Here is a 27,636-nt window from a genome sequence, read left to right as displayed (position 1 = left end):
CTGGACATAATGACCTCAGGACCTCACAACCCTGTGTCACTGATGCAGCCACACGAGACTGGCATTAGCTGTCAGACATGCGGCACGGGCGTAGGTTTAGGAGTCAAGGTGAGTCTGTGCCACCTGCCAGTGCCTGCTTTAAGCTGAGCAAGATTTCCACCTCCACCTCCACTGGGTAACTGCTCTGGCTTACACAGACCCATTTGCTTGTCTGCATCTCTGTATTTTAAAAAGTATGCTTTGGGAATAAATGTGCAATATTCAAAACCGAAAACATTTTTCAAGCATTAAGAGGGAAAAAAAAAAAAAAGAGAAGGTAACGTCTGGGTAGGAAAAAAGCAGCCAATTGTTTCTCCCACATCAAAGTTTTTACCTTTAGTTCTTTTAGACCTCTGTTTTGTGAGGTAGTCTTACTGGTAAATTGAACACAAATGCAATAAACTACCTGAAACAAATGTATGGCTTAATGAACTACTGTAAGGCAGACACTTTTGTAACTGATGCCCAGATTAGTAGACAGGACCTACTAGCACAGCTTGAATTAACACACTTTTCTAGACAGCTTGCTGGGCTCCAGCTGGCCACTCCTTCACTCAAATGGGAAATGGGGGGCTTGGGGACCAAGACTGCTGTCCTGTGTGGAGGCCACCATGCTGGTGCACTCTTCCATGACTCTGAGAAGATTGTGTGAAAACAGTGGCATTTTAGCGTCAGAGTCTGAATTTTCCTTGTACTAGGTTACACTCAGTACTTGAAATGGTTTCTTGCATGTATGCCTGGAAAGTAGAGATTTTTTTTCCAGTGTAGTTTTTTTCCAATTTACATTAAAAAAATTTTTTTTGATGTTTATTTTTTAAAGAGAAAGAGAGAGCGCGTGCGCGTGAGTGGGGGGAGGGGCAGAGAGAGAGGGAGACACAAAATCCCAAGCAGACTCCAGGCTCTGAGCTGTCAGCACAGAGCCCAACGCAGGGCTCAAACCCAACGAACCATGAGATCATGACCTGAGCCAAGTCAGAAGCTTAACCGACTGAGCCTCCCAGGCACCCCCAAGTGTAGATTTTTTTCTAAAATTTATTTCCCATTTAAAAAAAATGTCTGTTTTTGAAATTATTTTAGACTTCCAGGAGAGTTGCAAAGAAAGTATGAAGAGTTTTCGTGCACTCTTGACCAACTCTCTGTAATGTTAACATCTAACACGTCACAATTACCAAAACCAAGAAATTAACATTGATACAACACTGACTAAAATCCTGACTTCAGTCAGATCTCCCAGGACCCCACAACATAGTTACTCGTCACATGCCTTAACCCCTTCCAACCTGTGACATCTCTGTTCCTCCTTGTCTTTGTCTCACGACCTCGACACTTTGGAAGGGTACTGGTGAGGTGTTCTGTAAGGGATGTCTGACCTTTTCTCATGATTAGAACGAGTCTGGGAGGTGTGGGGACAAAGAACACAGAGGGTGGGGTGGTATCTGTCAGGTTTCTCCACTGTGAAGTGGCCTTCTCATTGGTACTTTTCAAGGGGGAGAATCTTCTGTTCGATTTGCTAGCAAATCGGACGCCCCGGGAAATACTCACTTTAATCTTTGGCTCCCCACCAGGCTTGTGACTAACTTGTGGTGCGTCTGTATCCATGTCAACTTCTGCTTTATCTTCAGCTTGTCCGAGGAGCACCTGGGTCCAGGCTCTCAGGCCAGCTTGTAGGCGAACACCCAGTATTCTTTCAATCTACAGAGAAAGTAGTGTCAGAAAACAGTGTCCTTCCAAAAGGCAGGTCGGCAAGCATGTCAGATAGAAAGCCGATGCTTCAGGTCGAGGATCACAGTTGCTCCCACACCCTTCATCTCAGCCTGATCCCCCCCTTCCCCATCCTGTGCCTCTCCCAGACTCGGAGACCCTGACCTCCATCTGGGGGTAACCTAACCACCAACCCTCTGATCTGTCAGGGACAAGGGGATGGACACAAATGCAGCAGATGTAGTCACAGTCTTGCCGTTCCCTCAACGTACTAGAAAATTTACAAAACAAAAGTAGTTTCCTGGTAGCCTCAGAGATAAAACTAGCAATCTATGATGTGGAGAATAAACCATTTTCTCTTTTGTGAAGTTGAGATATGATTGACATATAACATCCTATCAGCTTCAGATGAACATAATGATTTCATATTTATGTACATGGCAAAGTCACCACATACAGGTGACCGTCTTCTTTTAACAAGCGAAGAAAAAAGTCTCGCTTGATCGAGAACGAGAGAAGTAACTTTCCTACGAACAGGACACCTATACATCTTTGCGCAGAGTCTGTCTTGGGCCACAAAACCATCCTGGGAATGCTGGAAGGGCAGCTGTGACAAAGCCCGAGACTTCCAGTAGATTCAGAAGAGTGGGTTTTGTTAATTTTCCCCGCCAGTGTTCCACGTGTGGATACACTGCACCTTTGTGGGTCACAGGCTTTCTCTTTAAAATGGATAACTAAGGTGCTTCAGAGCTGCCTAGCCACCACCGCCCATGGAGCAGCTCTGTCATGAAATATCCCACTTCCCGGGATTCCCCACGGATGCTCTCTGATGTCCAGCAATGAGAAAGCCACATGTGGTGTTAAGTATGTTTCAAACACATGTGCACTTTAACCTCCCCGCAGACCCCTACAGGGGTGAGCCCCAATCCTCTACGAGAGGAATAAGAGGTGGTTACTGGGCATTTCCTTTTTTTTTTTTTTTTTAAAGTAAGCTCTAGGCCCAACGTGGGGCTTGAACTCATGACCCAGAGATCAAGAGTTGCATACCCTACTGACTCAGCCAGCCAGGCACCCCCAGGCATTTAAGTTGGGTGGTCGAGAGGGGCAGAGTGTCAGAGAAGGATGCCTGGAGGGAAGGCCAGGGAAGACGACCTTTATCAGGTGAGCAGGGAAGGGCACGCAGGAAGCTGTCAGGTATTCAGAAGATAAAGAGAATCCCCCCACCTCACCACCTCAACTTGGAATGGACAGGAGTATTGCTAGAACCACACAGCTTGGCTCTGTCATTACCTAAATGGGATTTCTGGAGGGGAAACTGGACCACTGATGGTAATTTCTATGGAAAAATACTTTTCAGTCACTAATGAACTTACAAAATAGGGTCCACCCTTATATTGCTAGTAGAAAAATGAAAACCACGATAACACTCCCATCCCTCACCTCCATGTCAAGCTTATTGACCCAGATGGGCAAGTTGGAATAGGAGTGCAGGTTTAAGTCGTCCACGGCTTTCTGAACTCTGTTCAAGATCTCTGAGAAAGTCCTGTGATCATACATGCAAGTCTCCAGGGAACGGACTTCCAGGTCGATTTTTTCTTCTATTATTAGCAGATCATCCACCTAAAGGAAGGCACATTTATTATTTAAAACAGCCATTCACTCTATTCCTTTATGCTTGTGTACATTCTTCTCAATGAACAAATATTCACGGCAAAGGAGTTCTTTCCATGAATAGCTAATCCTATCTGTTGGTGTAAGAACACTTATTCCCACTCCTGTGTTTCCACAGAGGGAAGGAAAACGTATGGAAATGATCAAGGTCTCCCCCTTACTCCCTCCTGCTCACAGGAAGGGTGACCTCTGAATGAGAAGTCTGCTCTGCTCAGTGCCTTCTCTGTCGCAAGCGCCAGCCTGTAGGCCAGACGGCTTACGACCATCCGGCTATGCTAGGGTCTGGGAAGCAAGTCTAGGTCTAGGGGGACTGACGGCCAGAGCCCCATTCTCCGCGTAGCTGTATCAGTAGTAAAGCTCTCATTTTGCTCCGTCAGACTCCCGTGTTCTTCATCTCTCCGCTGGTTTCTAAACTCAGTTACCTAACGGCCTTCCCAGAGCACCATCAAACAGCACAGTAAGTAAAAGGGCTTCCTCTCCCCTTCAGCTCACACGGCCCAATGCCACACCCGTCGGGAAGGCCTCCTGTGGGAGAGCTACCAGGTGAACAGAGTGAGCTGTCTCCGCGTTCAGTTCACTCCCAGGGAACAGGAGATCAACACACCTTTTCCTGGAAGTTGAAGACGGTCTCCGCCAAGCGCTGCACGTAGGGGTCGAGCTTGTAGGATTCCCACACCAGCGCGATGCCCTCTGCGATCAGAGCCTGCACCTCCTTCTTCAAGCCGGCCACCAGAAGGGAAATGGTGTTGCGCTCCTCCACCTTCTCACAGGTCCGCTCGTAGGTGCGGACGCTCTCGATCAGCGAGATGGCAAACGGGTAGAGCTGGTTTGCTTGATGGGCCTTGTTCACAATCGCCAGCGGGACTCGGAAACCAAGCCACTTGAGATTTCGAACTTCCTTTGAAAGCGTGATGATCTCGGGAAGGAAGTTAACTTTCAGCTTAAGGACGTTTCCAGTTCGGCCGCGGACCCGGGTGCTTTCGATGGTGAAGATGCGCCCCGAGACGCCCAGGTTGCGCTGCTGCACCTTCCGGGCCCAGTCGTCGAAGATCTCCTGAGTGTTGAGCTTCATGCGGAAGCTGTCCCCATCCTGCTTCAGCTTCTGGCCCTCCACGTGGTTCTCCCAGCCCTTGCCCAGCACGTCCTCCACGCGCTTCATGTAGGCGCTCAGCTGGCGGTCGATCTGCTTCGCCCAGATGATGGAGCCCGACACCGGGGGCAGGTCGCGCACATGGCTCATCTTACACGCCTGACTCTGTGGGTACTGAACCTTGAACTTGTCGTGGAGAGACTCAATGTCATCTTTCACGCGCTGGATTAGCTGGGTCTGGTACTCGCGGATGGCCCCACGGATGTGAGGCCTGACGAACAGCGCGTTGAATCTGGAGAAAATCCTGAACATCTCGTTAGCGTTCTTGGCTGTGCCAAGCTGATCCCTAAGGCGAGCGGTGATCCGGGTCTCCACCCTGTCGATCCGCTCATCGTATCTCTTCATGGCGGCCTCCCAAGCTTCCGTGCCTTCCTTGGAGACGTCTAGCCCGTCCACTTCCTTGACGTTCTCGTACGCGAGGTTGACCTCCTCAATGGCATTCGCGTCTGCGGCATCAAAGAGAACCTCTGCCACTTTCATGTCCTGAGGCTCGGGGACTTCTCCTTGGTTCTGCTGTGCGACTGCCGTGACCTGAAAGAGAAGGATTCGTGACAGAAAGGTTGACGGCACAAAGACTGCCGTTTGGCTGTGCACCCGGAGTGCAGCCAGTCCGCTCTGTAAGTTTTTAACTTTTAGCCAAATGTTTTAGAACCACAACTCAACAAGACCACGAAAAATACCACAGAGTATATTCTAACTCTGCCCATAAAGATCTACTGACAATGTAGTTTTGGTGCCTGAGAAGCTAAAATAACATGTTAAAACCTGGGCTTTGAGTATTTGCCTCTTCAGTGTTTTGTCTACAATTAAAACTGCACTGAAACGCTCAGGAATTCAGAGGAGAGCTATGTGCAAACTCGGTGTCCAACATAGTCTTTGTTTTCGATTCTTTTTTTTTTTTTTTTAATGAGTTTCCAGGTTTATTTATTTATTTAGAGAGAGGGAGAGAGAGAGAGCGCGCACACGTGTAAGCAGGGGAGAGGCAGAGAGAGACAGAGAGACAGAGAGAGAGAGAGAGAGAGAGAGAGAGAGAGGGACAGAGAGAATCCCAAGTAGGCTCCGCACTGTCCACGCAGAGCCTGATGCGAGGCTTGATCTCACAAACTGTGAGATCATGATATGAGCTGAGATCACAAGTTGGACGCTTAACTGACTGAGTCACCTAGGTGCCCCTTCCTTTTGATTCTTAAAACTTTAATTATAATTCGTGGGTAAATACCTCAGCAGAGGGATAGACAGATAAATGCTCAGTAAGAGAGAAGAATCCCCCATTCCACTCCCTGAAGCCCCCCCTAGAGAGCAGAACAGAGCGTGAGCTTTACGTCAGGTGTCAGACTTCCACACATATCTCCTGCCCACACTCCCACAGAATTATAAAGCCAGGTGGGGGTCTTCATCTGTGTCCACAGATGTCTTGGATGAAATTTAGATGGTCTGGGAATTTGGGGGAAATTATCATCATTATTTTCACTAACCCCTAATTAAAATTTAGCATTTCCTATAATTATGAATACACACAACAGTCACACATAGTCCCTTGAGGTTCTGTGGCTTTGTCACCAATAAAGTGCTTCTTCATTATGTGTGTACCTATCTTTTTTTTTTTTAATGTTTATTTTTGAAAGAGAGAGAGAGACAAAGTACGAGCAGGGGAGGGGCAGAAAAAAAGGGAGACACAGAATCCGAGGCAGGCTCCAGGTTCTGAGCTGTCAGCACAGAGCCCAACGTGGGGCTCAAACTCATGAGCTGTGGGATCATGACCTGCACTGAGGTCAGATGCCCAATCCACTGAGCCACCCAGGTGCCCCTATATCTTGAAATCCTGCTTATGCTCATCACTTCAAAATTATGGTATTAATATGGCCCCTCACTAGATCTTGCTATTTTAAGTGTTCATGGAGGAGCACACAGATTACTAGATTTTATTAATTTAATTAATAAATTTCTAATTTATTGGTAATTGTTCCTTTGTAAACTCATACATTTTATTTTCTGCATTTAAGAACATTCTAAGTATTCCTAGTAACGGTAGTATGAGGGCAAAAACTGAACAAAATTATTAAAAGTAGTTTTTTCAGGACAATGGAGAAAAACCAAAGGCAGCCAACAAAGGCAGAAAACAGATGTGTTTTCTCATGACAAAGGGCTACCAAATCAGATAAATAACAGCTGTTGGCCTTCTTGCCCGGAGGTGTTCCCATCCCCAGCTCAGGCAGCGAAAACCTGCACTCTGCACTTTGCGGTGGGAGCAGAACAGCAATGTTTCAAGGGGAGATTCAGAAAATGGGAGAGCCTGAGAAGGGCCGGCGTAATAAATTATGGAGACCCTCGGGGAGCACTGTTAAGAATGGACAGTCTGGGGAGATTTACAACTTGCTGTCAACCGAGAATTTTATATCCAGAGACACTATCCTTCAAGTATGAAAATGAAATATTTTTCCTGATCGACAAAAAATGAGGGGATTTGTTGCCGGCAGACCTATGGAACAAGAAATACTATGAGAATTCCTTTAAACTAGAGGGAAGAGACACCAGACAGTAACTCAGGTCCACGAATGAATGAAGGGAACTAGACCAATGATAATATGTGCACAAATGTAAAAGATTATATGTATTACTTTTCTTCTTCTAATTTTTCTAAAATGAATGTGACTGTTTAAAACAAAACTTATGGGGTGCCTGGGTGGCTCAGTCGGTTGAGCATCCGACTTTGGCTCAGGTTATAATCTCACGGCTTGAGAGTTCCAGCCCCACTTTGAGCTCTGTGCTGACAGCTCAGAGCCTGGAGCCTGCTTCAGATTCTGTCTCCCTCTCTCTCTGCTCCTCCCCCACTCATGTTTTCTCTTTCTCTCTCTCTCAAAAATAAGTAAACATTAAAAAAATAAAAAATAAAACAAAACTTATAACACTGTATTGTTGGGTTTATAGCACATAAAGATGTAATATACGTGACAAGGAAGAAACAGAGCTATAACGGTATGAGATTCCTATAGTTCACTGGAAGTAAGAGTGTATACATACCATGATAAGGATGTATACTGTAATCCCTATAGTATCACCAAGAAAGAAAATTCAAAGAAATAAAGCTACGAGTCTATAGAAGAATTAAAATAATATACTAAAAATAACACAAGAGGAGTGGGCAGAGAAATAGAGGAGCAAAAAGTGAGATAAGCAGGAAACAAATAGCAAATGGCAGCTCTGAATCCAACCATATCAATGACTACATTAAATGTGAACAGACTACTAAACACTCCAATAAAAACATTCTGAGAACGTATTCATGCACATGTAAGTTTATCATTAATTTTACTGATATAAAGGATATGTACCACATGACTTACAAATAAAAAGAAAATGTAAATGACTTCTTAAAATATGTACGCTAAGAAGTACATGGGAAAAAAGGGTTAAGAGACCCCAGGCTATCCACTCTCATCACTTTTGTTCAACACAGTGTTGGAAGTCCTAGCCTTAGCAATCACACAAGAAAAAGAAATAAAAGGCAACCAAATCGGTAAGGAAGAAGTCAGACTTTCACTACTGGCAGACAACATGACATTCTATGTGCAAAATCCAAAAGATTCCACCAAAAAACTGCTAGAACTGATACATAAATTCAGCAAAGTCACAGAATATAAAATCAACATACAGAAATCAGTTGCATTTCTATACACCAATAATGAAGTAGCAGAAAGCAGAAAGAGAATTCAAGGAATTGATCCTATTTATGATTGCACCGAAAACCATAAAATATACAGGAATAAACCTAACCAAAGAGGTAAAAGATCTGTACACTGAAAACTATACAAAGCTTATGAGAGAAATTGAAGAAGATACAAAGAAATGGCAAAACATTCCATGCTTATGGATCATAAGGACAAATATTAAAATGTCAACACTACCCAAAGCAATCTACACATTCAATGCAATCTCTATCAAAATAACATCAGCATTCTTCACAGAGCTAGAACAATCCAAAAAAAAAAAATGTTTTTTAACATTTATTTATTTTTGAGAGACGGAGAGAGACAGAGCATGAGCAGGGGAGGGGCAAAGAGAGAGTGGGAGACACAGAATCCGAACCAGGCTCCAGGCTCTGAGCTGTCAGCACAGGGCCCGATGTGGGGCTCGAACTCACAAACCACAAGATTGTGACCTGAGCCAAAGTCAGACGCTTAACCAACTGAGCCCACCCAGGCGCTGCAACAATACTAAAATTCGTATGGAATTAGGAAAGACCTTGAACAGCCAAAGCAATCCTGAAAAAGAAAACCAAAGCTGGAGGCATCACAGTTCCATACCTTAGGCTGTATTATAAAGCTGTAATCATCAAGAGAGTATGGTACTGGCACAAAAACAGACACTCAGATCAATGGAACAGAATAGAGAACCCAGAAATGGACCCACAAACATATGGCCAATCTTTGACAAAGCAGGAAAGAATACCCAATGGAAAAAAGACAGTCTCTCAGCAAATGGTGTTGGGAAAATTGGACAGTGACAAGCAGAAGAATGAACCTGGACCACTTTCTTATACCATACATGAAAATAAACTCAAAATGGATGAAAGACCTAAATGTAAGACAAGAAGCCATCACAATCCTAGAGAAGGAAACAGGCAACAACTGCCTGTTTTGACCTCAGCTGCAGCAACTTCTTACTAGACATGTCTCTGGAGGCAAGGGAAACAAAGGCAAAAATGAACTACTAGGACCTCATCAACATAAGAAGCTTCTGCACAGCAAAGTAAGCAACAAAACTAAAGGCAACTGACAAATTGGGAGAAGATATCTGCAAATGACATATGAGGTAAAGGATTAGTATCCAAAATCTGTAAAGAACTTATCAAACTCAACACCCAAAAAATAAACAATCCAATGAAGAAATGGGCAAAAGACATGAATAGACACTTTTCCAAAGACATCCAGATGGTTAACAGACACATGAAAAGATGCTCAACATTACTCATCATCAGGGAAATACAAATCAAAATCACACTGAGATACCACCTCACCCCTGTCAGAACGGCTAACATTAACAACTCAGGCAACAACAGACGTTGGCGAGGATGCAGAGAAAGGGGAACACTTTTGCGCTGCTGGTGGGAACGCAAACTGGTGCAGCCGCTCTGGAAACCAGTGAGGAGGTCCCTCAAAAACTAAAAATAGAACTACCTTATGACCCAGCAACTCCACTACTAGGTATTTATGCAAAGGATACAAAAATGTTAATTTGAGGGGGCACATGCACCCCAATGTTTAGAGCAGCACTATCAACAATAACCAAATTATGGAAAGAGCCCAATGTCCATCGACTGATAAATAAGAATGTGGTGTGTGTGTGTGTATATATATATATATGTATATATATATATACTGAGTAGTAACAGTACTACTCAGACATAAGAAATAATGAATTGTCTCCATATGCAATGTGGATGGAGCTACCGTGTATTATCCTAAGCAAAATAAGTCAGAGGAAAGTTAAATATCATATGATTTCACTCATATGTGGAGTTTCAGAAACAAAAACAGATGAACACAGGGGAAGGAAAGGAAAAATAAGACAAAAACAGAGAGGGAGGCAAACCATAAGAGACCCTTAAATACAGAGAGCAAACTGAGGGTTGCTGGAGGGGAGGTGGGTGGGGGGATGGGCTAAATGGGCGATGGGTATTAAGGAGGGCACCTGTTAGGATGAGCCCTGGGTGTTATATGTAAGTTATGGATCACTAAATTCTATTCCTGAAATGGTTATTACACTCTATGTTAACTAACTCGAATTTAGAAACAACAACAACAGACCGAGGCTGGAAGGAATCAGTACTAGAACCAAATCTCTCACATGTAAAATAAGGGGCTAACACTTAAAACCCGCACACACACATCAGTAAGTGAGCACTAAGCAAAAAGATGCCGAGGATTCATTATTAACAATGTACCCAGGGGTATCTGTGTAGCTCGGTCGGTTGAGCGTCCGTTTTTGGCTCAGGTCATGATCTTGTGGTTCGTGAGTTCAAGCCCTGCGTTGGGCTCTCTGCGGTCAGCGCAGAGCCCGCTTCGGATCCTCTGTCCCCCTTTCTGCCCCTCCCCCACTCTCAAAAATAAATTAAAAACCGTTAAAAAAAAGATGTTCATTAAAAAACAAAACAAAACAAAACAAACCACAATGTACCCCAAATAGCAGGCACTCCTAATGCAGTGAATAAAGCTTCCTGGATGCCATGGTTTCTAGACTGGATTCCCCACCGTTTCACTACAAAAAGTTTTCAACTGCAAGAGGGCTGAAAGAATGACAGACTGAACACCCAGATGCGCCCACCTAGAGTCTATAACATTGGCTATATATTGGCTTTGACATGTATTGGCTAACTTCTCAATCCCGTCTGCATATAGTTGGCCCTTGAAAACACAGGTTTGAACTGCGGGTTCATTTACACGTGGTTTTTTTTTTTAAATAACTTTTTTAATATTTTTGAGAGAGAGAGAGAGACAGAGACAGAGTATGAGTGGGGTAGGTACAGAGAAAGAGAGAGAGAGAGAGAGAGAGAGAGAGAGAGAGACACACACACACAGAATGTGAAGCAGGCTCCAGGCTCTGAGCTATCGGCACAGAGCCCAATGTGGGGCTTAAACTTACAAACCATGAGATCATGACCTGAGCCACAGTTGGAAGCTCAAGCAACTGAGCCACCCAGGTGCCCCCACACGGTTTTTTTCAATCCAGCACAGTATATTTTCTTTCTGTTAATGGCTTTCTTAATAACATTTTTTTCCTCTAGCTTACTTTACTGTAAGAAAACAGTATATAACATATATGATATACAAAATATGTTAATCAGCCCTTTTTGTTATCAGTAAGGCTTCTGATCAACAGTAAGCTATCAGTAGTTTTTTGTTCTTGTTGTTGTTTTTGAAGACTTTAGTTTTAAGTAATCTCTGCACCCACTGTGGGGCTCGCATTAACAACCCCGAGATCAAGAGTTCTATGCTCCGTTGACTGAGCCAGCCAGGCGCCCCAACAGTTAACTTTTTAGGAAGACAAAAGCTACACGTAGATTTTCGAGAATACACAGGGAGTTGGCACCCTTAACCCCCATGGTGTTCAAGTGTCAAGTGTGGATCAGTCCACACTCTCTTTCTGCACTGGATTTTTTTAAACTGGTTTTTAATGTTTATTTTTGAGAGAGAGAGACAGAGCATGAGCAGGGGAGGGGCAGAGAGAGAGAGGGAGACACAGGATCCGAAGCAGGTTCCAGGCTCCGGGCTGTCAGCACAGAGCCCGACACGGGGCTCGAACTCACGAACCGTGAAATCATGACCGGAGTGGAAGTCAGACGCTTTACCGACTGAGCCACCCAGGCACCCCATCTGGACTGGATTTTTTAAAGGAAAGAAATTGTTGAAGAAAAAAGAAAGGTGAATTGAGAAGAAAAAAAAAGCACGTCCAAAGAAAAGGAGTCATTTAATTCTTTTAATAAATCTCAGGTATAGGAAGGCCCAGCTGGCTCAGTCAGAAGAGCGTGCAACTCTTGATCTCAGGGTTGTAAATGTTTGAACCCCACGCTGGGTGTAGAGAGTACTTAAAAAATAAATTGTAAAAAATTAAAATAAATAGGTAAGTAAATCTCAGGCATATGCAATCATTATCTACATTTTGCAAATGAGGAATCTGGGAAAAGGCTTAAAAAACATGTCCAAGTCATACAGCTCGTTAAACGGTGGAATTAGGATTTAAAACCCAGGAAGTCTGGCTCCGGAATTCACGCATTTTGCAGGGAGGGAAGAACGGGAGGAGTAGTAAGACTGAAGGTACAGAATCCCTACGTCACCGACAGGACAGGGACAGGATGCAGAGGGAACTACGCAGGCACCTGGTGCGAATCAGAGGGAGCAGTAGTTCATTAGCGTTCTAAGAAAAAGAAAGAAGGGGTTCTAAAAACCACCCATGGATGCAGTTTTAAAATGCGACGCATACCTGTGGCCTCAGGACCCTGACAATGACAGCTCTCAGCTGTTCGTGCTGGCGTCGAAATTTCCTCATCTGGTCAAGGCGAGCCTGAAGCTTCCTGTGGGCAGGGTTGATTCGCCACACCATCTTTAGATTTTCTTCCCTTTTCCTTTTGACGATGTCTCTCAGTAACACCTGAAGCTTCTCGTATTCATCATCCCAAGTCTGAAAGACTTCAAAGCATGCGACCATAACCTAGGATATAATTTTAGAAAGGAGGCTTATTATTACAGCCGTGTTTTCATCTCGGTGCCTGAGGCTGGTTTTCTGATATATTAAAACTTACTTTTTCAAATTCCTCATAAGCAACATGCATCAATTTTCTGGTGCCCAATACTTTGAGTAACTGAGAACTCAAGTCTCTTGAAATTGCTTCCACCAAACGCAGTGCCCTCTGAATGGGGTATTTTGTGTTTCGGATCTTTCTCAGATGGGTGAAAATGGCAACGAGAGCCTGCCTTATTTTGTCCAGCTCAGTGGCAGACAGTAAGTCGTTCAGAGGAAAATCCTTCATCAGGGGGTTATAGTCATTCACAGTCTCCAAAGCCTGCTTTAGACCTGGATTGACCAAGAAACAGTCAATGGTTTGCATGTAAGGTAACACAGGTATAACGTAATGTTCTATGTCAACCACATCTTAATTTAAAGAAAGTGATACAACGAAGAGGCTACTGCTTACAGCTTAATACTGGGTAAGGAAACTGAAATACAGCCTCACGACGGAACACTTTCATGTTGCTGAAGATTCAGTGACACCGAAACCATTTATATTTGAAAAAAAGGAACATGTTATTAACAGGATGATCCTCTGTTAATGAACGGACGGTCTCACTGTTGCTTTTTTAAGAACATCACTCAACTCATGCATACGTTAAAGGCCGTGGGTGATTTCTTTTCTTGCTTTCTATACCATCGAAATGTTCTATGAATAACATTAAGGTTAGAAGAACTACAGTGTTATCATCCTTGGGAACACTAAAACGAAAATGTTACACCCACAGCTCAAGTGAAGGGAGTGTGTTACGGACACAGAATCACAGAAACACCTGGGTCCTAGTCTACTTTCTGACTCCTCTAACATTAAGATTTAAAAAAAAAAAAAAAAAGGGAAGAAGTAAAAGTTTCAGAGGTATATCTAAATTTCAAGGCATAACCTTCAGCATTACTGAATGCTCAGGTAACATGTGCAGTGTGACCAAAGCAACTAGAAGGTTTCTACCTAGAACCTCCTCTAACATTTCAAATGTGGGCAGCACGCCTTTTTTTGGAGGGGAAGGAAAAGAACACGACAAAGACCGCAGCCCTGGCTCCTTGCTCTAACGTTCCCTGGTGGGTAGAGCTGGAGAGAAATGCCCAAACATGCCCGGTCATGCAAACAGTTGAGTGCCCAGAGTGTGCCAAGACAACGTCACTCACACTGCTGTCCATTCAGAAAACTAAATTTGTCTTGGCCACTTTTCAGAACAGGGCGAAAGGCTGAACAGGGATAAGGGGCAGGTAAAAGAGGAAGAGAAAGCACCAACCAGCTCTCCTTCCACAGCCCTGTGGCCAAACAACTTCCGCTTAATGTCAACCGTCCCCCGGCCCGGATTGTCAAAAGCACACTTGACTTTATGCTAAAAAAGTACTGCTCACTCAAGAAACCAAGTAACTGAGAAGCAGGAGGGAAACTCCCAAGGCTCTCTACACTCAGGTCTAGAAATTGGCACATGTTCTCACGACTCCTGAAGGGGTAGGAAGGTATGTGGGAAAATTACTGTCATTACCTAGAACTGGGGGAAAAGGAGACGAGATACAAGAGAGGGAACAGGGAAGATGGTCCATTCATTGATTTTCACTGGAATTATCAGTATGGTCTCACAAAAGCCAGATCAATCTCTTACTGATCACATCATTAGTTCCAGCGTTTACCTGTGTCAGTGTCAAAACTGACAGTGGCATGGAAACGCTTGCCGTGTTTCAAGATATCCAGAGTAAGTAGGACTTCTGGGCTCTCTCGTTTCTCCTGTATGCGGTACAGTGCACGTTCCAAGTTCAACCAAAAACTGATTTCCTGCAAGGCTGTTCCTGAGGCAGGGTCTCTATCAAGTTTGGTCACCTTTAAAGATAAATAACGTTCAAGAGTATTCACTATTTTTAAATAAAAGTAGAAAAATATCATTAATTAAACTCCCGCATTACAACTGAATTTTTGTATTTCAAGTAGATTTTCTTCCGTCAATTGTAAGTGGCTTAACTTGAAAGCAAAGGTATAAGACAGCTGAAATCAATGCTCTCTCAGGGCGAACATTTAAATAACCACACTGTACCCTAACCATTCTACCTGGGCCAACGTTAGCCCTCGGTTGGGCATTCCCAGGACAAAGGGGAGCACCGCTAACATCATCAGAGACTTTACCTCAATGACAAAAATGCAGGCCAGTTTCTGAGAGACATTAAAAAAGAGTGAAGTACTTTACATAATTCATTCAACACCGTGCTCTTACTTTCTGAATTTCTCGGATCCAGCGGTTAACTCCTGATTGTAATTGATTGAGAAAAGTTGGGTCTTCGACCTTATCTCCAAAGTCGGTAACTTTTGGCTTTTCTCCACGTTCGTAACACTGTTTTGCAACATTTGTAATAATGGGATGAATTGGCAGGCTGATCTCTGGAATTTCAATATTCTGCTGCAAGTGAAGGAGTCCCATTTCAAGTTCTGCAATCTTTTTTTCAACGGAGGGAGCCATTTTATCACCATCCCTAAAAAAGTTAACAAAGACTCCAAACTTAGTGTGCTGTTGGTCTCCAAAGAGACCCTATTATTTTAAGTCTGTCAAACATTAATAACATGCATCTTATTAAAGCAAGAGATTTATGTCCTTTTGGAATATTAGCCTTGCCTTCCCAAGTCCCGAATTTTACATTATCTCGCGTGGTCTCCTGAGAACACTCAGGGAAATAGGACATTCAAACCAACAAAGGAAAAATGGTTTTTACCTGTCTGCCTTGCCAGACTCTCTGATATAGGACTTAAAGAAAGGAGCCACCGCATTGCTAATGAAAGAATGCAAGGTTTCATACGGTGAGTCTTCGCTGAGTGTGAGGACCCGAAGCTGAGAAGACACTGGTTTGTCTGCATCAATTACTGGAGTGCGTTTAATGAATGCCAAGCTAAAAGAAAGCCAAAGAAGAAATTAGAACAAAGAGCCTCACTCCTAAATAGTTTTGGTAACTGTCGCCCTTTCTGTATCGCACACAAATTAAAAATTCATTTGAATGTTGTAATTTAAAAATCACAGTAAGAATAGATCAGATTGTCGCTTTTCTGACACTGAAATACATTGCTTATCTTTCTTTACTCGCTTATGTGAGAACAATCGATCGAATCAAGATTAAGGTTTTGGCATGTGACCATGAAACCAGGCAAAGTCAATCTGTCCCATATGTAAGGGTTGAGTTCATAATCTTGGCCTCACGCAAACGAACCTCCGTAGCAACTGCAAGTTACAAGCCACGACATAATTAACTCTGATCTTATGCTAACTTGTACCATTCGTTTATGGCACTAAGTCACATGTCGGCTTGAATAAACGAAAGCCACCCACAGGTTAAAGTGACAAGAGGGCATTCTGGGCCGTGCACAACCTGGCCTAAACCAACTCTTCCAGTTCTATCTCGTTATGTACCCTCTTCCTCACCCAAGACACAACCGAGAACAGATGTCCCATTCTCTAAACATTATGCACCTCTGTGGCTTTGCTTAAGAAATCTACGTTCAGCTGCTGAAATTCCAAGGAACCCTCAAAACCCAATTCCAGCATTATAACACTCTGGGGTCTCCCCTAACCAGAATCACTCTCTCCAATCTCCTTGTTTCATGGTATTCTGCACTTCTAAGATTTCGCCAAGCAGTACACTCAGTTGTGTGTCTGCCAAGCCAATCTTCCTCCCAAAAGACCACAAGCTTCTTGGGAACCAAGTTTTCTCTGTATACCCACGGCCATATCTTACACATAACAGGTGCTCAAAGGTAGTTACATTAATAGTTCAAAAAAATAGCATTTGAGTTTTCTGTTCCCAGGCCAGTACTTTATACATAACACTTTATATTATTCTAAAAAGTCACTGAAGTTTCCTGCGGTGACACACTGAAAAGGAAGACGTCTTGGGGCGCCTGGGTGGCTCAGTCAGTTAAGCGGCCGACTTCGGCTCAGCTCATGATCTCGCGGTCCGTGAGTTCGAGCCCCGCGTTGGGCTCTGTGCTGATAACTCAGAGCCTGGAGTCTGTTTCAGATTCTGTGTCTCCCTCTCTCTGACCCTCCCCTGTTCGTGCTCTGTCTCTCCCTGTCTCAAAAATAAATAAAACGTTAAAAAAAACAAAAAGAAAAGTATTTTCAAAAAGGAAGACGTCTTAATAGCATCCCTGCCAACAAGGTACAAACCGAAATCTAATCACCACTAGTCTGTGCTTATCAAAAATGTCAATGTCACGAAAGACACAGAGTTAGATTCTGGATCAAGGAAGTTACTAGAAGGGACATTATTGAGACAATTTGAATATACACAGTACATCAAAAATACTATTGTACCTGTACTTCATGAATTTAAAACTTGTATGGAGGCTATGGATAGGAATATCCTTGCTCTTAAGACATACACTGAAGTATTTAGGAATAAAGGAGCAGGTGGTCTATAACTAACTCTCAAATGGTTCAGGAAAGAAAACAATAGTGCAAACGGGGCGATGTTAACAACTGATATCTGATATCAACTATATATAATTCATGCAACTCTTGTAAGCTTGAAATTATTAAAAATAAAAAGGTTTAAAAAGCAAATACAGTATAAATTAAGCATTTACATATTTAAATTTGGATATGTCTACTGGAGTGCAAATTGGCACCGCTCTTCTAGAAGATGGAAAGATCTGGTCACATGCATTAAGATTTTAATGACACACTGCATCTCAACCGGTAATGCTTTCTTTCTTTATACTAAGAAAAATCAGACCTCCACCTAAGAATCTTTACTAGGTTTTTACTAGTTATTTATAATAATGAAAATGCAGATATAATCTCAGAATTGTTATTTTATACATTAAATACATTTATGGCTCAATACTAAAATGGATGCCATGACACGCAATTAAAATAAAAATATTTTAGAGTTTATACTGACTTGGAAGTCCTCTGAATTTCAATACGTGAACTCAAAGATACTGATTTAAAGAGCAGAAATCTTGAGTGTTTTCTTAATGTCTTCGTCTAAGTCAGTTAAGATCTATATTCACGTCTCACAAGCTTATAATACAAGCAACAGTGTATTCACTTTACTCACCTATTGGACTTAACTCCATAATGAATGTCTATGTTGATATTATAGGAAATGAATTCTTTTTCTTCTTCGCCTTCATCACCAACATCCTCTACAAATCACAATAAATATTGTATCAATTCAAGTCACCATTACCAATTTTTGATTTATCAAAAGCTTAGAGAATGATTAGCCTCACCCTACGGCAACCTGACATTGAAACACCCACATGACTTTTTCCTTCCTCCCCATTTTTTTTCCGAATCCTGACCCAGGCACTTTGCTGTGCAATCCTGGGCAAGGTAGTGAACTCCCCGTACCTCTACTCCTTTTTCTGTGAGTCCAGCAGGCACTGGCGCACCTGGGGTGTTGGAGGTACCAGAGCAGGGTCTGGCCCTGGTAAGATAGCTCACCACCCCTCCCAGCAGTCTCACCCTCGCCCTCCCAACACAGAAGGAGCTCTCCACTCTGTGCACTCCATTCATAACCCAACACTCACTACATGACAGGCGTTTTACCAAATAGTTTAGGTATGTCACACATCTAACCCTCATGACAACCCCGTAAGGGTTGGCATGACTATTATTACCCATGCTTTCCAAGTAAGAAATTTAAGTAAATTGCCCTCAGACACCTGTCCGGAGAACTCCGAAGTTTGTGATTCCAAACCAGGGGTCCTCCCCAGTCCACGGCCTGCCCAGTCCCTCATCAAGCCCCACCCAGGGCAAACACCCGTCAAGAAAACCATTATGAAGGAACATCCCCAGGGTCACCGAGAGGCATTCACCCAGCCTCCCCTCTGCTCAGATACCACTTTTCATAGCCTGCTCCGGGGCTGATGTATGGATGCATCTTACTCCCCTACTGTGAGCTCTTGTGGGCAGGGGCCATGCTAGACTCGGCTCTGCAAACACTAAGCACAGCAGTCATCTTATTTTTATTTTTTGATGTATGTATTTATTTATTTTTGATAGAGAGCAAGGGAGGAGCAGAGAGAGGGAGAGAGAGAGAAAGTTCCAAGCAGGCTCCGTGCTGTCAGCATACAGCCCCACGAGGGGCTCAGTCCCACCAACCATGAGATCATGGCCTGAGCCGAAATCAAGAGTTGATGCTCAACCAACTGAGCCACCCAGGAGGCTCATTATGCAGCGAGGCCATTTTGAAAGGCGTACTGGATTGGGGGGGGGGGGGGAGGGCTGCCTGGGTGGCTCAGTCGGTTGAATGTCCAACTTTGGCTCAGGTCATGATCTCATGGTTCATGAGTTCAAGCCCCACATCACCTGGGCTCACTGCTGTCAGTGCAAAGCCCACTTCAGATCCTCTGTAACCCTCCTCTCTATGCCCCTCCCTTGTTAGAGCACTCCCTCTCAAAAATAAACATAAACAAACAAACAAACTTACTGGAATTCAAGCTTAATGGAATAGTTAAGATAGCTCAAGATGCACGTAAACAAAATGTCTAAATAATTTAAAAACCACAATTGAGAAACTAAAATTTGTGGGGTGCCTGGGTGGCTCAGTCAGTTAAGTGTCTGACTCTTGGTCTCTGCTCAGGCCATGATCTCAAGGTTGGTGAGTTCGAGCCCCAGTGCGGAGCCTGCTTGCGATTCTGTCTCTCCCTTTCTCTCTGCTCCTCCCCTTCTCTCGGTCTCAAAATAAATAAACTTAAAAAAAAAAAAAAGAAAACCTAAAACTTGTAAGAATTAGAAATAATCCAAACCTCTAGATCTAATACTAATGCACTAGTTGCCTAAATGCTCCAGGTGAATTATCTTTGCAGCAACACGGAACTGCCTAAGCAAATGCCAACGACAGGGAACGTGTGGAGTAGCGGCTGGAGTAGCGGCGTTAGCAAAGTGACTGCCTAAGGATTAACGTGATGTATGCAGTTCACCTTTACTTGGAAGTCATGATGTAATAGTACAGGCAGCAGAGTTAGCTAAGTGATCTTAGAAAAGTCATGTTTCTTCCTCCGGGTTTCTTTTTTTTATTAAAAAAAATGTTTTTAACGTTTATTTGTTTTCTGAGAGACAGAGCATGAGCATGAGCTGGGGAGGGGACAGACAGAGAGGGGGAGTCACAGATTCCGAAGCAGGCTCCAGGCTCTGAGCTGTCAGCACAGAGCCCAAAGCGGGGTTCGAACTCACAAACTGTGAGATCATGACCTGAGCTGAAGTCGGATGCTTAACCGACCGAGCGACCCAGGCGCCCCTTTTCCTCTGGGTTTCAAATTCAACATGTAAAATGAGCAGAGGAGGGGGTGGAAATATGTGAAGGGGATTAAGAGTACACTTATTATAAACACAGAATAATGCACAGAATTGCTGAATCACTGTATCGTACACCTGATAACACTGTACGTTAACTACACTGGAACTGAAATGTAGAACAATAAAAAATAAATGCAACGGACAGCAGAAGGGGGAGGGTGGGGTATTAGGAGGTCTACACAGGCTCTTTAAGCACCAAAAACTGAAAATCTGGGTCTACAGGGTCTGAGCAAAAACTGTTTACCTCATTAGCTTTAAGGTGAAACAAATACAAAGTTTATATTAGAAAATAAAAAATATTAGCATATCTGTCAAGAAGACAATAACTTCCAAAACATTACTTTTAGTATAATTTTAGGAAGGGAGAGGAGGTGGCAAAACAGTCTTGTACGCCAGGTAATTCCTAGCTGTTTTTTAAACCTGACTAACTTAGGGGGGAAAAAAAAAGAAACTAAACAAATCAATCTGGTTTAACTCCCAAAATGTGGATATACCACAAGATAGGACAGATCATACTGCCTGAAACCAACCACACATATGATTGCCATCTCTAAAATCCAACCCATGAAACAGAGCATAAGTAAATACTCTCTAAAATAATTGTCAGGGTGGTAGGATTATGAAATATTTCCTCTCTCAATTTTCTGAACGCTGTTCTAGGATTTATATAAAATATATATCATCAAAATAGCATTCCAACAATATCTAGGAAATAAAAGTAACATTCAAAAATCAAAGGAAATTACTGACATAACTAGACACGCAACTTTGAATAATTTCTTTCTCCGATACAAGATTCACATCTATACAAAATAAAATCACACAGAGAACGTGTCAACTGGATGCAGCATCTGGCCACACTGCCTGTACTTCCTAACGCAGACAGGGTTAAAGGAAGCGGGCACCTCGCCAGGCGATGAGTCACGGCCCAGCTCCTCCACGACACTGCTGGGAACGCCCAGCTCCCAGCCCCACACCAGGGCTACCGCAATGCGACAGAACCCCGCCTGAGCTCAGGAAGGCACGCCCAAAGACCCCGTCCTCACACAAGGGTATCCGATAGGCACCCTCTACTGCTTTGTTGAAACCCTAACTTCTCTTGATGATAATAATTTATGGAAATCATAGAAGACATTTTGGATTCGTTTTTTAATGCTTATTCTCCATAGAGATCAAATGCCCGATTCTTAGTAGAAAGAACTTATATCATTGTTTAATAAACTGCCAACAAATAATTAACCTTTTTGCCTCCCTGTAAATTATTACATCTTCCAAATAATAATAGTTTGACACTCTACTTCTGCAGAAACATTTTTTAAAATTGTTCAGACGAGGAGAGAAAGATCATGGATAGTTAATTCTTAACAACAAAGAAGCTATTAATCCTGCTATATTTAGAAGCTTACATACAAACATAATCTGCATATTTTAGCAGGCAATACTGCTTTCAGTAAAGTTTGAATCAGTTTCCTAATGCCGGAGAAGTTACTGGTTAATACACGATGGCCCAACACTGTACTGCCTGCTAATACGTTCCAAGAATCAAAGTACCAATACAGAAGTGCTGAGCTTTGCTACATGGGTTCCTTTGCTACAAGCTGTATTAGTACATATTTAGTGACCTGCGCACGTGTCTCGGGTTAACTTCTGAGTTGCAGAGATGTTTAAAACATCAATTAGCACTAATCTGTGTATATTTCTACTGAAAGACTGGTTTAATGTAGTTCAAACCAAGAGTGATTTGTATCATTACACTGTGATTAGGTGAGCATTATGTCTCATTTAACGAATATAAAAAAACGTGCACTCGATTATCTTAAGACTCACCCTTCCTCTCCTAGGGGGACCGGGTATGTTTCACAAAGGAAAAGGAGCACAGCAAACTGGTAGAGGGACAGGAGAGGCTGCCCCACTCCATGGGTCCATGGTCACTCCCTCAATTCTCCCTGCCCTCCCACCTTCCCCCAGCCACAGGGCAAGCCTCGTCCCATCCAGCAGAGGCAGTGGCTGTTTTCCTTGGCTCAAACTACCAGGCTACTTGTTACATGTTCCTGGTTCTGCTTATCTTTCATCTTCTTTTCCTCTTAAAATCCACAACATACAAGCACCACATTATTTGGATTTGATCACTATCACACGTTCTCCCCCTTTTCTCTCACATGTTTGCTTCAGCTCCCCCTTTCCAGCGGCTGATGCTTTTTCCTGTCACCTCAACATCCATCACCCCTTCGTCCTCCTTCTCAGGGGCTGTGACTTCTTTGCCACGACCACCCCATGCTCTGGTGTGAGGCTCAGGGCATGGTGGGAAAGTCTGAGTTTTCTCTCGAACCTGAAGACTTCCATTCAGAACACCGTTAGAAATGTAAAGGGAGGGGCGCCTGGGTGGCTCAGTCGATTGGGCGTCCTGAGTCTTGGTTTTGGCTCAGGTCATGATCTCGTGGCTTCTGGGTTCAAGTCCTGCATCAGGCTCTGCGCTGACACTGTGGTGCCTGCTCAGGATTCTCAGTCTCTCTCTCTCTCCCTCTCTCTGCCCCTCCCCTGCACGCTCTCTGTCTCTTTCAAAATAAAATAAAAAAGAATAAACGAAAACTGAAATGTGAAGGGAGGGGCAAATCCCACATAACACCCTATGATGCTGGCAAACAGACTTTCCCTCCATCTTTACTTTTTAAGAAGAAGTGATGACATGGTTTGTCCCCATGCTGCACATGATGTCATTTCCTATGCTACACTGCATTCAAACTTATTTTGGCTGCAGACTGGTTTGTCCTACAAAGGGTGCACACCTACAGCGTGACAGCACAGGACAGCAGGAACCCAGGCTGAGGGACAAGACAGTGTGGTGTCCCAGAAAATCCTTTCTGTTAATTTCTTAACCATTTTACTTTACCATTTGGAGGAATAAGCAAAGGCCAGAAATGAATACTTTTTAGTCATCATTTCTTCATCCTTTAGGGAAATTAAGTCCACAGAAAAATAATTTTTAAAATCCGCAAAAACATTCCCCATGAAAACCTTCCACACTGCCGTATCTCTAAGAAGATGAGTACTGCAAGAATTCTAGCTTTCCTTCACATTCTTGTCCTTAGCCATCTCTGCACTAACGAAAATGTAAAACCCCTAAATTACGTCTTTTAGGATAAACTGGAACCCCAACCTTAGGAGCAGTGACCAAAGGCAGTCACTGTTCTCAGTCTTAAAGTTCCAAGGCTAAGACATCTGAGTGTAAACGAAACCCAAAACCCACAGCACCAGATCCGAGCCTGGTCACCAACAAGCTGGAGCCCGCAGACAATCCTGGCACCACCAGCTGCAGGCTGAAGCGTCTCTCACCTGCTTCTACCTTTACCACCCAACCAAAAACGCACTTCAGGTGAAAACTGCCACAGAACATCATTAAATCTATAAAATGCCTATTAAGTGATGAGCACCTTTCTGGCTCTAATTTTCGAAGTACACTAGGAAGAAAACAATTTCCTACAGGCCAGGAATTACAGACAAGAGATTTCTGTTTTTCGGATCAGGAGCTGTAATTTGATATTCCTCTTCCCACCAACTCTCCAATCCTTTCAAAGCAGCAAAATAAACTGCTAAATTCACAACCTTTATTCTACACTTTAAGGAATACTGTACTCTAGCAGAAAAGTTTATAGCTAGCTGGGGTAGTTAAAAAATAGATATCTTCATATAAAAATGCTTCTGGAGCGCCTGGGGGGCTCAGTCGGGTAAGCATCTAACTTCGGCTCAGGTCATGATCTCAGGGTTTGGGAGCTCCACCCGCATCAGGCTCTGCACTGACATTTTGCAACCTGCCTGGGATTCTCTCTCTCCCCATCTCTCTGCCCTTCCTCCACTCACGCATGTGTTCTCTCTCTCAAAAAAAAAACAAAAAACAAAAACAAAAACAAAAAACACACACCATAAAAAAAAAGAAATAAAAATAAATGCGTCTATATTCAATTACAAGTGTTTGGAAAATTCTTTCTATTAAAGGGGGAATAAAAAAAGGGAATAATAAAAGCAATTTCCCCTGTTCACTACATCAGGACTTCATTCTTGTTGATGGTCTTTACTCAGTTTAAACAATTCAGATCTGTTTTCCACACTATAAAGCAAACCTACTTTTTCACTGCAACTAAGTACTGGATGCTCACATTTGATTAAATGTACAAAGGCTGATGCTAACTCAAAAATCACCCGGAAGACAGCCCTCCTTATCAAGTGCCCGGGTCTGTACTGATGTCTAAATACCTTATGCTAGTTTAGTCAGAATGCTAAGACTGATGGGACCATATACTCTTTCTTTAAATTTTTTAAGTGAAAAATAAATTAGAGACAGGTTGAATTATTGTAAGTATTTTTTATTTTTATACATACAGTAATGAGGTAGGATTTCAATTTTAGACACCCTCATTCCTTAGTCAACGCTCAAAATTGCAAGTCATTATGGAGCCAAGATTTGGATGCTTGGACTGAAATATGAAAATATGCCATCAAGAAAACAGATGATCTGCACAAGAAAGCATACTACAGAAATAGGGCTTCCCAATAATTTTAGCAAAGTTTGGTTCCAACGTTTGAGAAAAGCCAATCTAGAAGCAAAAACTATTTTTTTTCCATAAAAAGAAACGGAGACCCAACGTAGAAATCACCAATTTTCACACATAAACTGTGCAATGAAAATACGATCAAGAATTGGTCAAGGTCAAACTACTCAAAATACAGTAATTTAACACAAATTAAGGCACACTTTAATAAAATAATGTATATTCAGTGAAAAATGACCAGAAGGGCAGATTCCAAAATGCTGGCAGTCGTTATATCTGGGTCGAAGGACTCCGGGTGATATTTTCTTTATCTGTAAACTTTAAATTTTCTATCATGACTAAATACACACTCTTCCTGAACAAGAGTAGGTGGGTGAATTTTTTTTTTTTTTTTAACACTAGTGGTTTCCATGCTGGAAACATAACCCTGAACATAACAGAAAACCCTAAACAACATTAATAGGCTAAAAATACCTCGGAATGGCTCCTCTGCTTTGAACACTCCATGTGAATCTAAAACATATTCTTTCACACACTCTGACCCTCCCACCCAAGCAGAAGCTACAATGAAGCCTCTCTCGAGTACCCAGAATAGCCTTTGAAAGAAACAAACTATCAGAAATAAACATTAGCGTGGGCGCAGGGGTGGGGGGGGGGGGAGGTCTGGAGACAGGTAGCGAGTTCTGTTCTTGACAGACCCAGACAGCGGGTCTTGGGACAACACAGAGCCGCCCGGCAGTACCAAGGTTAAATGTACCCGGACACCCGAGTTCCCAGACGGGCGGCGCCACACCCAAACTGTGCCGCCAGATCTTAGGGGTCCTAGTGAGTCCAGAAACTCTCCCTGAAGACAAGCTCGATTCTCAAGATGAACCTAGCCGCCTTTGAGGCTCCTCCCTATTTGAGGAGACTGCTGGAATGTGCAAGCCTTTTGCTCCCTGTCCCCAAGTGAGTCTCTCTTTAAAAAAAACCTGCAAACTAGACTCAAATGTTACAGGGTCATTAAGGATCACCTAAGTATTACAGTGACCCAAGGGTGTGATTAGAGAGACCCAGCAGTGTCCTGGCCACCGAGATGCTGAGTCTAGTCCAGGCAGGGGAGTCGGCTGGTGACTTTGGGCGCGTCACTTCGCCTGAGCCTGTTTGCTGGCGTGTGAAATGGGGCAATACGCCCAGGCGGCAGGGACGCTGTGCGGACCGAGAGGCAGCCCTGGGAGCGCGCATCCACCCTGAACAGGGATGCTCCGCGCCGGGCCCGGGCCGGCCCTGTCACTGCGTGGGCCTCAGCATCTGGCTCCGACAGGGCAGGGCCGTGACGCCCGCCCGCCAGGGCTCCCACCCCCGCCCCCCCCCCCCCCCCAGCTCCGACCCCTACCCCCAGGCTGCGCACGGCTCCGCGGGTCTGCCCCTGACACATCCCTCCCGAGGCCGGCCTGGCGCGGCCACAAATCGAAACCGAAAAGCTCATGTGACATTGGAGGCCGGGATGCGGCCTCCGCCCGCGCTCAGCCCGGGAGACGCTGTCTCCACCCAACTCGGCCATCTTGAGGCCCGGGCAGACAAAGCGATCCCATTGTTTTGGGTGACGGCTAGACAGGGAGCACCCTCGTCGTTCCCCGCGACCCGGAAGGGGGCACCCCCGCCACTCCCGCCTGGCGGGGGGTGTGGCGCCGGCCTCGCCGGGCGGCCTCTGGGCCCCATCCCGCGGGGCGTCTGCAGCCCCGAGGCCGCTCCCGCCCCGGCCGCGACCCTCCCCCCGGACCCCGACCCTGGCCCCCCCGGGCCCCAACGCCCGGCCCCGCACCTTTGAGCGTGGATCGCTCCACCAGGACAGTGTGGACCTGAGGGTCGGACAGGAACTTGCGCATCTGCTCCAGGGCGCTCTTCTCCTCCAGCGCCGCCTCGAGCGCGGCCGGCGCCTCGCCGCCATCCTCCAGCAGCAGAGGCACCAGCTTGCGCAGGTGCTTCTGCAGCACCGACACGTCGGCCACGTTCTGCACGGCCGACACCTCCAGGCCGGCCGAGCCGTCCTCGCCGCCGCCGCCGCCCGGCTCTGACATGGCGCCGCGCTCGGGACCCGCAGGGAGCGCTGGGCAGGCGGCCGCGGCTCCACACGAGAGCGAGCACCGAGCCGGCGAGCGAGAGAAACGGGCACCGGAACCCGACCGTCCGCTAGCCGCGGCCGACTGAGGGGAGCGGACGCCGGCTCCGCCCTAAAGGCCGCCGCCCGCCGGTCCGCCCCGCCCGCGACCCGCCGCCTCAGCCACTAGCGCCCGCTCGCCGCCCCGGCGTCACGACGTTGCGCATGCGCGCGGGCGGGCCCCGGCGACGCCGCCGCGCAGCCTTCTGGGATCTGTAGTCCCCATGCTGGGCGCGTCCCGCGTTTCCCGCATCGCAGACCCTGAAGATGGGAACTTGGCTTGGCTCGTGGGCGGTACGGGGTGGTCAGGGACTGTATCTCTCTTGTTCGGTGCTGTGGCCGAACAGCCTGAGACACTCCATAAATATTGAGTAAATGGTGTTAATGACGAGAGCTAACTTTTTTTTTTTTTTGAGCAGTTAGACTGTGATCGACATTGCTCTAAGCATTTAACTTATGTCCTCGCGTTGAACGGATGAATGACTACAATGTGTTAAGTGCTAAAATACTGTCATGACATATGTGTTGTTAGATCTGCACGGAGAGAGGGAGAACGTTTTCAGAGGGGCACGAGACGAGGGGCGTGCCGCATTGCTAGGCTGGAAAGGAGCGGTTGGGAAGGGGATATTCCCCGCAGAGGAACTAGCCTCTACAAAGACAGAGGAGCCTGAATGCAGGTTGCGGCTGGAGCCCTGGCTGCAGAGGCAATGTAAGGTAAAGCCAGGAGATGACATCTGAACGATGGGATAAAGCCAAGCTGGTATGGGTCCTGGCTGCTAATAACAAAATAATTCCCCCCAGGATGCTGTG

The 27,636-nt window shown here is 44.7% G+C and overlaps 1 protein-coding gene across 1 annotated transcript in view; it reads right to left on the bottom strand.

Moving 5' to 3' along the window:
• The window catches only part of DYNC1H1 (dynein cytoplasmic 1 heavy chain 1), a 77,192-nt gene extending 50,251 nt beyond the window's left edge, over positions 1–26,941 (bottom strand). Inside the window, exons 1-10 of the mRNA XM_060620767.3 lie at positions 26,491–26,941; positions 17,894–17,981; positions 15,554–15,727; positions 15,061–15,316; positions 14,486–14,672; positions 12,861–13,132; positions 12,542–12,769; positions 4,016–5,092; positions 3,181–3,360; positions 1,582–1,731 (exon numbers count right to left, since the gene is read on the bottom strand). Of these exons, the coding sequence (XP_060476750.2) occupies positions 1,582–1,731; positions 3,181–3,360; positions 4,016–5,092; positions 12,542–12,769; positions 12,861–13,132; positions 14,486–14,672; positions 15,061–15,316; positions 15,554–15,727; positions 17,894–17,981; positions 26,491–26,746 (2,868 nt within the window). The 5' untranslated portion in view covers positions 26,747–26,941. The remainder of the gene's footprint in view (positions 1–1,581; positions 1,732–3,180; positions 3,361–4,015; positions 5,093–12,541; positions 12,770–12,860; positions 13,133–14,485; positions 14,673–15,060; positions 15,317–15,553; positions 15,728–17,893; positions 17,982–26,490) is intronic.
• Positions 26,942–27,636: the final 695 nt, after the last annotated feature.

Source organism: Panthera onca, chromosome B3 (genome assembly GCF_046562875.1).
Source record: "Panthera onca isolate mPanOnc1 chromosome B3, mPanOnc1 haplotype 2, whole genome shotgun sequence".
Classification (NCBI taxonomy): domain Eukaryota; kingdom Metazoa; phylum Chordata; class Mammalia; order Carnivora; family Felidae; genus Panthera; species Panthera onca.
The sequence above is the reverse complement of the archived record's forward strand: the minus strand, read 5'-3'. Positions and strand labels throughout refer to the sequence as shown.